The following is a 13,584-nucleotide window of genomic DNA, read 5'->3' as shown; positions in this document are numbered from 1 at the left end:
ATAGGTTCTCTGAGAACCTAGGTTCTCTGAGAACCTAGGTTTTCAGAGAACCTAGGTTCTCATGAGAACCTAGGTTCTCATTATGAGAACCAAGGTTCTCATAGAACCTAGGTTCTCATGAGAACCTAGGTTCTCTGAAAACCTTGGTTTACGCTTGAGAACCTAGGTTCTTATGAGAAACTAGGTTTTTCATGAGAATCTAGGTTCTCATAGACACATAGAACTTAGGTTCTCATGAGAACCTAGGTTCTCATGAGAACCAAGGTTCTCATTTTGAGAACTTAAGTTCTCGTTTGAAAACCTAGGTTCTCATGAGAACCTAGGTTCTCATTCTGAGAACCTAGGTTGTCATGAGAAACCTAGTTTCTTGGGATTATGCGTCGAACCGCTTGGCATATACCCCGGTCCACTGCAGCATCGTGACCGTCTACAACTTTGGGCAGGGGCTGGTGGGCGGGGGAGAGACATGCCGGACCCCGACGCTATGCACGCCCTTGGGCGCGAGTCTGCGCAGCTCTTCAAGCATCAACCGCTACCGAGGGGTTACACCTGCATCCTCGCATTCGACCCAGACTTGAAATCTTATCAGGTAACCGAACAACGAAGTGTGCCCGACTCGCAATTTGATAATGACGTCATCAGTTGACGTCACATAGTTGTTATTTCAACGAAATTCCAAAGTTAACTTTTGTTCAAATGTAAAACAAATCGACGAATATGCATACAATTGAAAAGAAAAGCAATGATGTTCAGCTATACTGAAAACAGATGTTAGCATGGTATTATTTTTATATACACATCTAATTTCGGGAGGAAAGGGGAGGGCACAACAAGATTATGAAGAGCCTCATTCTCGGAGACGGAAAGCTGATATTTATGTTAATGCATAAAAATCGAACCCATCTAAGCTTATGCAGTCCGCAGCTAATCAGTGACTAAACTTTCCGCTTTTTTGGATTTTATCGTTAAAACGAATTCTCTTCTGTATGAAAATTAAATTTATGCGGAGAGTGTCGTCCCTATTAGCCTTTGCGGACTGCACAGGCTAATCTGAAATGGCACTTTACGCACATGCATTAATCCTAGACTGAGGCCTTAACACGTTTCGGTAAATTGACAAATTAAAAAAAATGCTTCAGATTCGCAAATGTTTGTTGTAGTTATGATATTTGTGCGGAAACATTAATAGTGAACATTTACCATGCTTTAAAATATCCATTATATGCATTGTTTGACGTTTTAAAAACCTGAAAATTATATAGCGTTGCAACGTGAAACAATTGAATAGTTTGTTCGGGTCGTTATATTTTGTGATACATTGCTTAAAAAGAGTATAAAATTCACTACCCAATGGATGAGCGCGGATTGCCGAATTGTCTGTGCGATAGTATTTTACGCTAGGAATCAGTGTTGCGAGCCCAGTTGGGGGTTACTTTTTTCTTTCTTTAATTTTATTATTTTCTTCTACTGGAGATTTTTAGATCCAATGTATAAATTTAGAAATATAAAGCATTTAATGACGAACGTCATAACATGCCAAAAATCTGTGAAAAGGCCCCTTTAACATTCTTACCTTACTAAAGCACCATTTCTATTCTCAAAGGGGCGTGCGCAGTGCGGGTCTGGTTCCTCCATGGAAGTTGATAAAGTGGACAGCCGGCCCACTTCCGGTCGGTGTCGGCCCTTTACCGCCGGGCCTGACAGATCTTCCATCTCTGCAAAGGTAAATGGTCGGTAATTGAATACAGCCCGTCTTATAGAACATCATACGATACATATTTTAGCCCTGGGAAAACCGGACTTAATGCATGTGCGTAAAGTGTCATCCCATATTAGCCTGTGCAGTTCGCTGGATGTTCGCTAATTATTTTACTGCCTTTAAACAAAACATGCCATACAATCAGAGAGTGTCATCCCAGATTAGCCTGCTCGAACTGCACATGCTTATCTTGGACGACACTTGAGTTTACGCGCACAAAAAGCCCCTTTTTTCCGAGCGGGTTTTATCTTAAGTTACGGTGCAATTTTTGATGAACACGTCTTAACCTCTTTGATAACTTTTCTTTCAATAATTCTATTAAATTACTATCAATAGTTTACAATCCCTTTATTTAAAAATAATATTTATGATTGATATCTAGTAACGGTGAGTTTACAATTAAGCCGTCACTGTAATTGTCCGTACAATATTTGATAAGACATGACCAAGGTACCTTTTAAACACCTAAGGAAATTTCGTAATTTTAATAATAAATGTGCTTCTATTTATTTTGCTGGTTCGTTTTGATGGGGCACATTTTACAATTGTGTTATGAAGAATCTCTGGATTGCGCAAAGCTTTTGAATTAAAGCACTGAATTAAGTCGTATGCCTGCTTCGCCGTTCCCCTTCAGAAATCGGTGCATACCTTGTAATTTAGACAAACTCGACATGTTCACATTCAGATATGTCACTGGTTCCGAGCATGTTTCAGTTCAACACATTGCCTTTCTTATAAAAACAACAACATGCGATGACGTCATTTTTATCAATTATTATTTTCTGACAAATATTTTTTGTTTCAATAAGTACAGCAAGTACGGCTCTAGACAACTTTAATGACATACGTTATAGGGTGTTGATTGCAAATAATATACATGCATTCTAACCGCTCACAATTAAAAAAAAACACGACACGCACGAAGCAGCTTTCGAGCAGCAAACAGGAAATAACCGCTGCGATTACTTTAATCAGTCAGTCTGTAGGATTTGTCGCAATTGATTGAGCGATATATAAAACTAAACATAATAACTTACAGATAAATTATACTGTTTAGTGCAGGCAACTACAAGTAAATAAATAAAATACTGCCATGTTCATACATTTCATTGTTTTGTATATTTTGACATGTTCCCAATTTTTATGCAAACTCGACGGTATAACACCACATATACCTTACTTTGTTATCACGATTTTGTTATTTAAAAAAAAACTATGTTTGGGAAAGTAAGCTGACAATTCAGCAGCCAATCAGTCCTTTCCAGTACCAAAAGTTACTCGCTCTTGGTTTTCGGCCCAGTACCCTTTAGCTGGACCCGGACTGCGTGTATGACGCCACCAGCCACCATGCGCCGCGATCCCAGAGAGAGAGCCCACAGAAACCGGACGCACATAGCGGGACCGCGGCACGGGGCGCTGTTGATCAGAGATGTAAGTATCACGTGTCATAAGTCAATGTTTGCTGTTCGCTATAAATCTTTCACACGGTATTCTATGGGGTGTTTATGTATCGTTTGTTCGCTATCAGGTGATCGCCAGACCTATGTTGAGATCACTTTTCTATCCATCGGATGCTAGGCAGGAAATATAACTGCAAAAACAAAATTCCCTTTTTCCCATCCCCGATGAAAATTAACATGCCTCGGTCTTGGAATTCTAGGCCCCGTGTAAATCCGCCTTACCTGGATTTTCGTTAAGATGAAACTTCATTTTTAACACAAATTTCCTTTAAAGCGGATTGGATTTGCTTAACATAAAAAAAAAAAAACAACCGAATAATTCTAAACCGTTATATAGTCCGTTATATAGTCCAATTAAACTACATTCTGAAAAGAATATATTTAATGAATTTAAAAAAAATACAATTTACAATTTTATTAATAATCGTCAAAAGAAAATAGTTGTAATGCTTAAATAAAATCAGTCCCAAGTGAGTGTCAAATGTATCAAATATTAATTACCTTAAACCATCGTTATTATACGAAAGTTACCTCTGTAAACGATGACGCCTTGTAATTTCAATAATAATTAATGATCAACTCATGCTTGATGTCGTTATTTTTAACAAAATGAGTTCCACGTGCACGAAAATGTTTGACAGCTGAGTACAAGAGCTAATCGTAACTTTATTTTTAATTAACTTTGGTCATTGTCGGCTCGGTTACTACTCAAATGCACCCCGGGTACTCTTAAGTATACTTAAATGTACCCCGGGTACGGAAAACATACTGAAACGTAACGGGGAATTCTAACGCTAAATTTGTTGTTCTCGGCATTTTTAGTCAAATTAACAATATTCATATGTATGTCAATATTCTGTGAAATGGCATAAATATTATCGAAACTCCTACACAAAAAAGCATGTTTAGAAAGGTTTTGTTCAAAAAGATGTTGTTTTTTCGAATTTTGTAGAGCGTTTTACGACATCGAATTTGGGCGGGAATAAATTTTCTCAATTGGTCTAAATTTTCCGGGTACGTGTTAGTTTATTTTCCGTAGCCGGGGTACATTTAAGTAGGATCCGAGCCGAATATGACCAATCGAGCCTCATAAGAGGGAATGCATTGTTTTTCTCTTTTAAAGCAAGTATTTGTAATATACGCACGTTTTTTTTCCACGCGTTACCATTTAATATGTTTGCCTCATGTTGATGAATGCCCACCCCTTTAAATCGTATGATCTTTTTTCTTTAACAATTTAGTTACATATGTATTTTATTTCCTGTTTCATGTCCCTTAAGCCGGTCCCATCCTCTCGGTTTCAGTGACGCTGCAACGCCGGATGATCAAGCTTGCCCGGACGCGAATGTAAAACGCAGTGACAACATCGACCGGATCGCCCCAAGTCTGCACATGCGCAGTGACAACATCGACCGGATCGCAACAAGTCTGCACTCGCGCATTGACAACATCGACAGGGTCGCCCCAAGTCTGCACATGCGCAGTGACAACATCGACCGGATCGCCCAAAGTCTGCACATGCGCAGTGACAACATCGACCGGATCGCCCCAAGTCTGCACATGCGCAGTGACAACATCGACCGCATCGCCCCAAGTCTTCACATGCGCAGTGACAACATCGACCGGATCGCCCCAAGTCTTCACATGCGCAGTGACAACATCAACCGGATCGCAACAAGTCTGCACTCGCGCAGTGACAACATCGACCGGGTCGCCCAAAGTCTGCACATGCGCAGTGACAACATTGACCGGATCGCCCCAAGTCTGCACATGCGCAGTGACAACATTGACCGGATCGCCCCAAGTCTGCACATGCGTAGTGACACAAACACCATCCAGTCGGCCGAACGCCGCAGTTTTCAGTTTCCGGAACAACGAAAACGTGTCCAACTCGGAGGTAAAATTGTTAGACTCCACTTATACGACGCATTTTGTGACATTCTATGTCGACTTTTTTTTATTATTTTCGCAAACAACTTAACTTATTTATAAACTGTACCTTATAAGTTGTGTGATGTTAGTGAATACAACGAACTTAAGTTGTATCTACCAACTACTGATACTATAACTGACGTTCGATTTGTCATTGTCGTATACTACTTACATGAAACCCGGGTACTCTTAAGTATACTTACATGTACCCCGGGTACGATAAATAAACTAAAACGTATCCGGGATATTTAACGCATAATCGGCCGTTGTCGGCTATTTTTTATTAAGTATATTCACATTTATGTCAATTGTCTGTAAAATGACCTCTATATTATCGTAACTCATACTCAAAAAAGCATGTTGATGTAGTATTCTTTAAAGATAAGTTTGTTTAAAGGGTCCGTCAAACATATTTTGTCATGTCATAAATGTATTGAAGCTTGTCAGTAAATGCTTTATATTGATAAATTTAATTATTGAAACTAAAAATCTCTAGTAAAACAAGAATACGATTTAAAAAAAGGGGAAAAAAGTAATTATCAACAGGGCTCGAACCCTGACCCCTGGAGTCCGGGAGTAAAAAGTCTCCCACCTAGACAACTCGACCATCAACGCTCATGATAAATGAGGATGTATGTTTTACCTATATAAGCAATCCTCGTAGTTTCCCAAAAATCTGTTGGCCGGCCCCTTTAAAATAATCGGTAGTGCGTTTTACGACATCGGATTTTGGGCGGGAATCCAACAAGGGTACAGTCTAATATCAACCGGGTACGATTAAGTATTTACCGTACCCGGGGTACAGGTAAGTATACTTAAGATACCCGGGGCACATGTAAATAGTACCCGAGCCGACAATGACCAATCAAGCATAATTGACACTCGATTGGCCAATTTAGACTGTACCCGAGTATTATTCCCGCCCAAAATTCGATGTTGTAAAACGCGCTACGGATTCGAAACAAAATTCTCAAAAAAAAAATCCTCAACATGCTTTTAAGGAAGAAGTTTCGATAATATAGAGGCTATTTTACAGAATATTGACATAAATATGAATATAATTAATAAAAAAAATATAACAGACAACGATCAATTAATGCTCGCTTGGTCATTGTCGCCTCGGGTACTACTTACATGTACCCCGGGTACTCTTAAGTATACTTACATGTACCCCGGGTACGCTAAAAATACTTAAACGTACCTGGGAAATTTGACGCTAAATCGGTCGTTGTCGGCTATTTTTTTTTATTAAATTATATTCACATTTATGCCAATTTTCTGTAAAATGGCCTCTATATTATCGAAACTCATACTCAAAAAGCATGTTGATGCAGATTTATTTTTAGAGAAGTTTGTTTAAGATAATCGGTAGCGCGTTTTACGACATCGGATTTTTTTGCGGGAATACAACTCAGGTACAGTCTAATATCAACCAGGTGCGATTAAGTATATTTACCGTACCCGGGGTACATGTAAGTATACTTTAGAGTACCCGGGGTACATGTAAGAAGTACCGGAGCCGACAATGACCAATCGAGCTCAATTAAGCGTTAGAATTCCCGGGCACGTGTTAGTATATTTACCGTACCCGGGGTACATTTAGGTCTTACCCGAGCCGACAATTACCAATCGAGCATAAGTGCCACAAATCATAAAATGTATTATAATTGCAAAGACGGACCTTGATTAAATATTTCCGTCGTACTACGTAAATAAAAAATGTCTATAAATAAACCACATATGTACTAGGTAACTACAATCACGGACTCTAGATGAGACAATATACGCTCTGTGCTACAATTACTACTGTTGCTTCTGCTAGTACTGCTTGTATTACTCATATTAATAATTATTAGGCAAATTAAATAAAGAATGCTTCTACAACAACAATCAGTACAACTATAATACTACTATTACTGCGTTTAACGCTTTTGCTGCTATTACTACTTTTACTATATCTACAACTACTACTTATCAAAACACAAACAGGTGCAGTACCTAATACAGACTTAACTCGACGTTCCCGTACGAAGTATCCAGTCGATCCCCTCGATATCCGGTCGGCACGACCCGGGGTCAACTCCCGCTGGGTCGTCGAAAATTTGTACTACAGCGGATATGGCAAAAGCTATACAGTCGGGGCTTCAAGTGGGCACGGACCGGCTGGAGTTCTACCCGCATGATGACGTCACTAGACGCGAAACCGCGGCCTATAGAAACTACATGGAGGTTGTTAACGCTCATGCAGTGATAGCGGCGTCTGCTGATAACGCAGTGCGCGGGAAACTTTAAAACGGAGTTTCCAGCGGTCGACGTCACTCACGACCTTGAAGATACTATGAAGATATGAGCTAATTGGACTTTTTGAAACTATGTCATCATGCTAATTTGTGTCGTTTGGTATATGTACCATAGCATGTACCAATAATGACTCGATTTTTCAGGTTAAGATTCAAGAGGGATAATTTCATTACCGCCATTTTAATTCAACCATCCACATACATTAAGGCACATATACGCTTCCTTTTTTTAGCTGTGATTATTTGATAAAGTAAAACTCTTTGGTTGCTCACTTGTAAAGATTCCCAAATAAAAATCAATAGATACAAAACACTTGTTGGAAATGGTGAGTTATGCAATTCATTATGAATATAAGTTACCCCATATATTTTACCGCAATGAAGAAAGTGGGCATTATAGACATATTAATACAGGAAAGTTTATTTATTTACCTAAGTAAAGAAGAGGTAAATTGCTGAATATCTGATTTTTTAATTTTATTAAAATAGCACACCAAGCAATAATCTAAAGAAAAATATATGGATGAAAATAATACTTATACTTGTATCAAACAGGGCTAGAATAATTTGTATTTTGTAAAAACTACTGAATTGCGGCAAGGTTTAGCATTTGATAATATCTACTATTATCATTCCAAAAAATATTGCCAAAAGGACGAACAATATACGTGGGTTTCAATTCCTCAAAATGCTCTATAGAATATGTATTTTGGGCAATATTTTGGGCTTAATGACATAATGAGAAATAACAACCATAGCCAACCAACTATTTTCTTTACATATCTTACTAGCGTGATTAGTAAATAGCAGAAGCATTAACATGTCATCAACTGTTTAGGTATAAATATATTAATCTTGCTCTGGAATAAAAGGCGTACTAATGTGTGTGTAAAGCGTCGTACCATATGAGCCTACGCAGTCCGCACAGGCTATTTAGGGACGACACTTTCCCAAAGACAGGATTTTGCTAAGAGGCTTCCTTACAAAAAAACTTCATATATATTACGGAATAATTGACACTGCCTTCAGTTCATGTAAGATTCATGTTAATATGTAAAAGCTAAAGCAATAAATGGAATGTTCATGAACCATATTGGCAAGTCTCTAGCCGCTCGCACAGGTGTTTGGGGCGTGGCCTATTCACTAAAACACTATCAATCACTTTGACAACATGAACAAACAAAAATATGATATAATATATACGATCATATATAATATATCACAATTTCTTTTTGTCATGGTGATAAAAATGTTATTTTATGACTTATTTTAGTGACTCGGTTACGCGCCAAACACCTGTGGTTGCTTGGTATGATGAACAAAATACAAAACAAAACAATGCCCAGTCAACAAATAATATCCTTAATAAGGGCAAGAAATCACCATCCAGCTTGAGACTTAAGCAGGGCTCTGGGATAATTTGGCTAAATGCAAGTGCATTGAGTGTCGGCCCAAATTAGCATGTGCACTTTGCACAGTCTTAACAGGGATGACATTTCCGCTTTCATGATTTTTTTTTGTTTAAACAACAAATATCATCCGTGCAGAAAGCATCTTTCCTGGATGACCTGAGCAGTCCTGTGACGACACTAAACACACAATGCGTTAAGCCTGTGCAGCCCTGGGACGACACTTAACACACAATGCATTAAACCTGTACAGTCCTGGTACGACAATAAACACACTGTGCATTAAACCTGTACAGTCCTGGGACGACACTAAAAATACAATGCATTAAGCATGTTAAGTCCAGGGACGACACTAAACACACAATGCAATAAGTCCGGTTTTTCCAGAACCATGCTCAATTTAATCGATTTTTTGACACATAAGCCTTCCTTGCAACTACCCTCAACTAATTAGCCTTCCTTGCAACTACCCTCAACTGAGTAGCTTTCCTTGCAACTACCCTCAACTAAGTAGCCTTCCTTGCAACTACCCTCAACTAAGTAGCCTTCCTTGCAACTACCCTCAAATAAGTAGCCTTCCTTGCAACTACCCTCAACTAAGTAGCCTTCCTTGCAACTACCCTCAACTAAGTAGCCTTCCTTGCAACTACCCTCAACTAAGTATCCTTCCTTGCAACTATACTCAACTAAGTAGCGGCTCATCTGTATACGTGTATGTTATTCACATTATTATTTTGTTCATATACCGGCATCTAATATTATTTTATTTAACCTTTATATGTTGTTGATTAAAGTTTTTGTCAAGTTTCTTTTTCTTCAGGAACACTCATTTTTAAATGTTTATCTTTTAATATTCAAGATTATGGTATTGCTTGGGACGATCATTGAACTTATTGCTGAAAATGGTCAGCACACTGCTCATGATTCTGAACTAATAGGACTTACACAATAATAATATGTCCTTTAAAGATTGCTCAGAAAACGTATATTAAAGTGACGTAACAATACCCTTATCGTCTGTGTTCTTCAGGTTACATTACACTAAATCATTATGTATCCCTCCGTGGTCCATTCGAAAGTAGTGCCTATTTCTAAAGAGTTCCTTTTCTCTTCTTGAATATAAGCCATTTAACAATGTGAGACATGTCTTTTGTGGTTATTTGTAATATCCTGTATGTGTCTGGAGTACTTTGATGCCTTGGATTTGAAGCTAACTTAAAAGATGAACTTTTGAGGGTGTGTTTTCTATTGTGTGGGGCTTTTGTCGAAATTAGGATTCCGAAACACGTTTTTCTACGGTGGGTTCATTCGACAGCGATTTACTTTCTTAGAAGTTGCGAGACGGTATGTTTTTGATTGTAATTATTGGAAGATGACAGATCCATCTTTAAAATGATACCAGGTTCGGAAAAATTGATACGTCGAAAAGGCAAGAAAAATGCTGTGAAAGTTGTCAGTTTTATAATGGGACCCTATGGGAATCGGAAATAGTGTAATATAACCTTCAGAAAGATCGTTAGCCATATTGGGAATTCTTTTCGAAGACGGAAATATTAAAGGTAAGTACACACTGCCCAATACGATTATGCTATAGACAAACTGACCACAACAAAAAGTGCAATACTTTAGGAAAAACCCTGTAAAAGAAATATTGGTGTAAAAATATTAGAGTGCAAACATTATGTTACTTTTCAAGATCTAAAAAGCGTCTCACGATGTCAAGTTCTTCCGTTTTACGGAGGATCTCTCATCAGGATCGGAATCATTCGTTTTGCTTAATGTGTACATAAATCTGCAGTTGCCGTCATCAAATTCCGAAATTCAGCTGCGTTTAAAATACAACCGAGCATTTTGTTTCTTATTAAACCAATGTTATACGACAAAATATAGCGTTGAAATGATGTGAGTTTTTTTAGCGTTGAAATGTTGGTTATTACAATTAGGAACATGTATTTGTTATGGTTAAACTTTATTTTACGAAGTATTCTTTGATTTAAGCATGTTTGCCTTTCATATCATAATGATTATTTACTAGAAATACGTCATGCTTTCAAAGCTGCCCAAAGCCATTCTTGCATTCGCTCGTAAATGTTCGGATATTGTTGCAGGAAATTTAAATTGGTATATCGGCCCACATAACATAAAAACGAGCATTTTGTTTCTCGTTAAATCAATTTTACCAGACCAAATCTAGCATTAAAATTTTGTTAGTGTTACAAGAAACGCGGATTGTGTTATGTTTAACTTTAAATTAGTTGATTTCCAGCATTTACGGATCTTTATGAAAAATTAAAGACGATTTATCGTTGATCATTATTAACGCGGGTTATTAATTGATCATTGCCCATGTGCATGTTATAATCTGCAATTAATACTTAGGTGACATGTTCCGTGTAAAATACAAAATGGAGCCTCGTTCTGGAAAAAAGGGCGTTATGCATGTTCGTTAATTGCCGTCCCAAATTAGACTGTGCAGTTCGCACAGGCTAATCAGGGACGACACTTTGCGATAACACAAACTTGTCTTTTATAAAAGACTGCCTTTAAACGTAAAATTGCATAAAAGCGTTAAGTGGCGTCTCTGATAAGTCTGTGTAGACTACACAGGCTAATTCGATACGAAACTTTAAGCATATGCATTAAGCCCAGTTTTCCCAGGTCGTAGCTCAATGTTTCAACAAGGTTCCTGTCTCAACTGTAAGGGACCAGGTGTCGACTAGTTACATAGTGTTCCACCGATTGTCGTCTTGGATTTTCTCACAGACCATATAACTATGCCTTCTGTTTATATGTCATATTCAGTATTTTCGCGTAAGGTGTATCATTAAGTCGCAGTTCAAATAATAGACATGTTCAGTAAGTATTTATTAAAGCCTCGGTCTGGGATAACTGGGCTTAATGCTTGTTCGTATGCAATGGCTAATCTGGGACGACATTTTCCGCCTAACCTGGATTTTCGCTAAGAATGGACTTCCTTGAAACGACAATAAGATATGCCTGTATGCACTGAACAGGCTAAGCCGGTGTCGCGTGAGAATTGCAAGACCGTGAGGCAGTTAAGATATACAGGAAGACAACAGGTTTTGCGCATGCGCAGTATGATATAAACATGTTCGTGAGGAATGCAAGACCGTATCCTTGTATTATATCAACGATTCTTACCCTATTTTATGATTATTGCAAATGGTGAATAATTTAGATGCGGAAAGTACACTCAAAACCCCCGAACAAGATCGTCACGATTTGTACTCGTTAGTTTTCTTATTGCGTGAACACAAAAAATAACATTGTTATTATAATGTAAGCAGATTGATTCGGCCCCAAGCTATTTCGGTTATTTAGTTGGGTATATAATCTGGGTCATTTATTATTAAAGCTTATTATAACTACCAAGTTTTAGTTTCAAATAGTCGTTGTGATGCGTCGTTTTACTTGGTATTCCAAGATGTTCACATGCAGGCGTGTTGTTTATTTTGCAATTGTTCAGACAGAATTTGTTAAAAAATGTCAACATTAACTAGGATTGCTTAAAAACATACAAATTTAAAAAAAAAATGAAAATCAATGTGAGACAGACTCCCAGTATAGGCGCAGTGTGTCAATGCCCTAGAGAAGCTTTGCAATTAAAGTGAAGAAAAAGAAAGATTCAAATATTTTACGCATAGGCAGACATATGACCATGGGAATAGTATTGTACTGTAACACACTGACAATTTTTATTATGTCATCCAGTGTGGTCAGTTTCTGATATTAGAGCGAGCCAGAAAACTGGGCCTACACAAACTAAGTTGTTGCTGGCATTTTGTATATTACGTATTTTTCAGTGAAAAAATCATAACTAATTTAAATATAAATGTATTTTAGAAATTTAAAACAAATTATGCAGCAGTAAAGGACTAGGTATATGTAAATCTCTACAAAAGATGACAACGTATTGCACAATCATTCTAAAAATGAATTGACTAATTAAAACCTTATATTAGTTTTTTGTGGCAGTTGTTTGTTTTTGTTGTTTTTTAATAATGCTTATACAAGGAATGGTTGAAAGTATGTCAACATTCTTCCATCAGGGATAAAACTTTCTTATAACTGATAATAATAATTATTATTATAAATGATTGTTAGTATGGTTATGATATTATGTATAAGCCATAATCTGTATTGTCAGTATCTTTGATAAAATTGTTACATGTTGTATTCTAGTGTTATTATTAATGAGAGTGAATCAATCTCAATGCAGAGTTGTTCCTTGCTCTCACATACTCCTCTGCAACGGGCTCAGCATCTATTAGAACAAGAACCGTGTTTAAACCGAACAAACATATTCAAAGTATATTTAATTGCACATTGAGGATAGAAAACATTTTACAATGAAATACCACCACCCATGATTATAGGGAAACTTTGACCCCTTCATTTATGTCCAATCATTATCTGATCTACATGTAACAGGAAATTCCTCCCCTGAATTAATTATTATGTTGTACTTGTATTGAACAGGTTTGATACTAGCCAATGTATACAATGTATCTTTATTCAGAATTGTTCTCATATATATTTTCTTATAAGATTCATATTATTATATTGGGGTTTTAGTTAATAATATTGATAGTTTTAGTATATTGATATTTCATTTTTTGTATTCAAACAAAAATGACTTAATTTTTAATAATGGAAAATATATGAACCATGCAAAATCATACAAAAATGAACTTAAGCTGTAA

General features: G+C 37.2%; 1 protein-coding gene and 1 long non-coding RNA gene across 2 annotated transcripts; both read left to right on the top strand.

Moving 5' to 3' along the window:
• The first annotated feature begins 666 nt into the window (after positions 1-666).
• Positions 667-4,623, top strand: LOC127864222 (uncharacterized). Its single transcript, XR_008041589.1, has 3 exons — positions 667-779; positions 3,025-3,190; positions 4,524-4,623. It is a non-coding gene; the product is annotated as an uncharacterized LOC127864222 (long non-coding RNA).
• Positions 4,624-4,686: 63 nt separating this feature from the next.
• On the top strand, positions 4,687-7,464 carry LOC127864191 (uncharacterized). The gene is made up of 2 exons (XM_052403898.1): positions 4,687-5,116; positions 7,141-7,464. The coding sequence occupies exons 1-2, from the start codon at positions 4,696-4,698 to the stop codon at positions 7,332-7,334; spliced, it is 615 nt and encodes a 204-aa protein (XP_052259858.1). The 5' UTR covers positions 4,687-4,695; the 3' UTR covers positions 7,335-7,464.
• The last annotated feature ends 6,120 nt before the right edge of the window (positions 7,465-13,584 follow it).

Source organism: Dreissena polymorpha, chromosome 1, assembly GCF_020536995.1.
Source record: "Dreissena polymorpha isolate Duluth1 chromosome 1, UMN_Dpol_1.0, whole genome shotgun sequence".
In the NCBI taxonomy this organism is placed as follows: domain Eukaryota; kingdom Metazoa; phylum Mollusca; class Bivalvia; order Myida; family Dreissenidae; genus Dreissena; species Dreissena polymorpha.
Note: the sequence above shows the minus strand (reverse complement) of the source record. Positions and strands in the feature narration are given on the sequence as shown.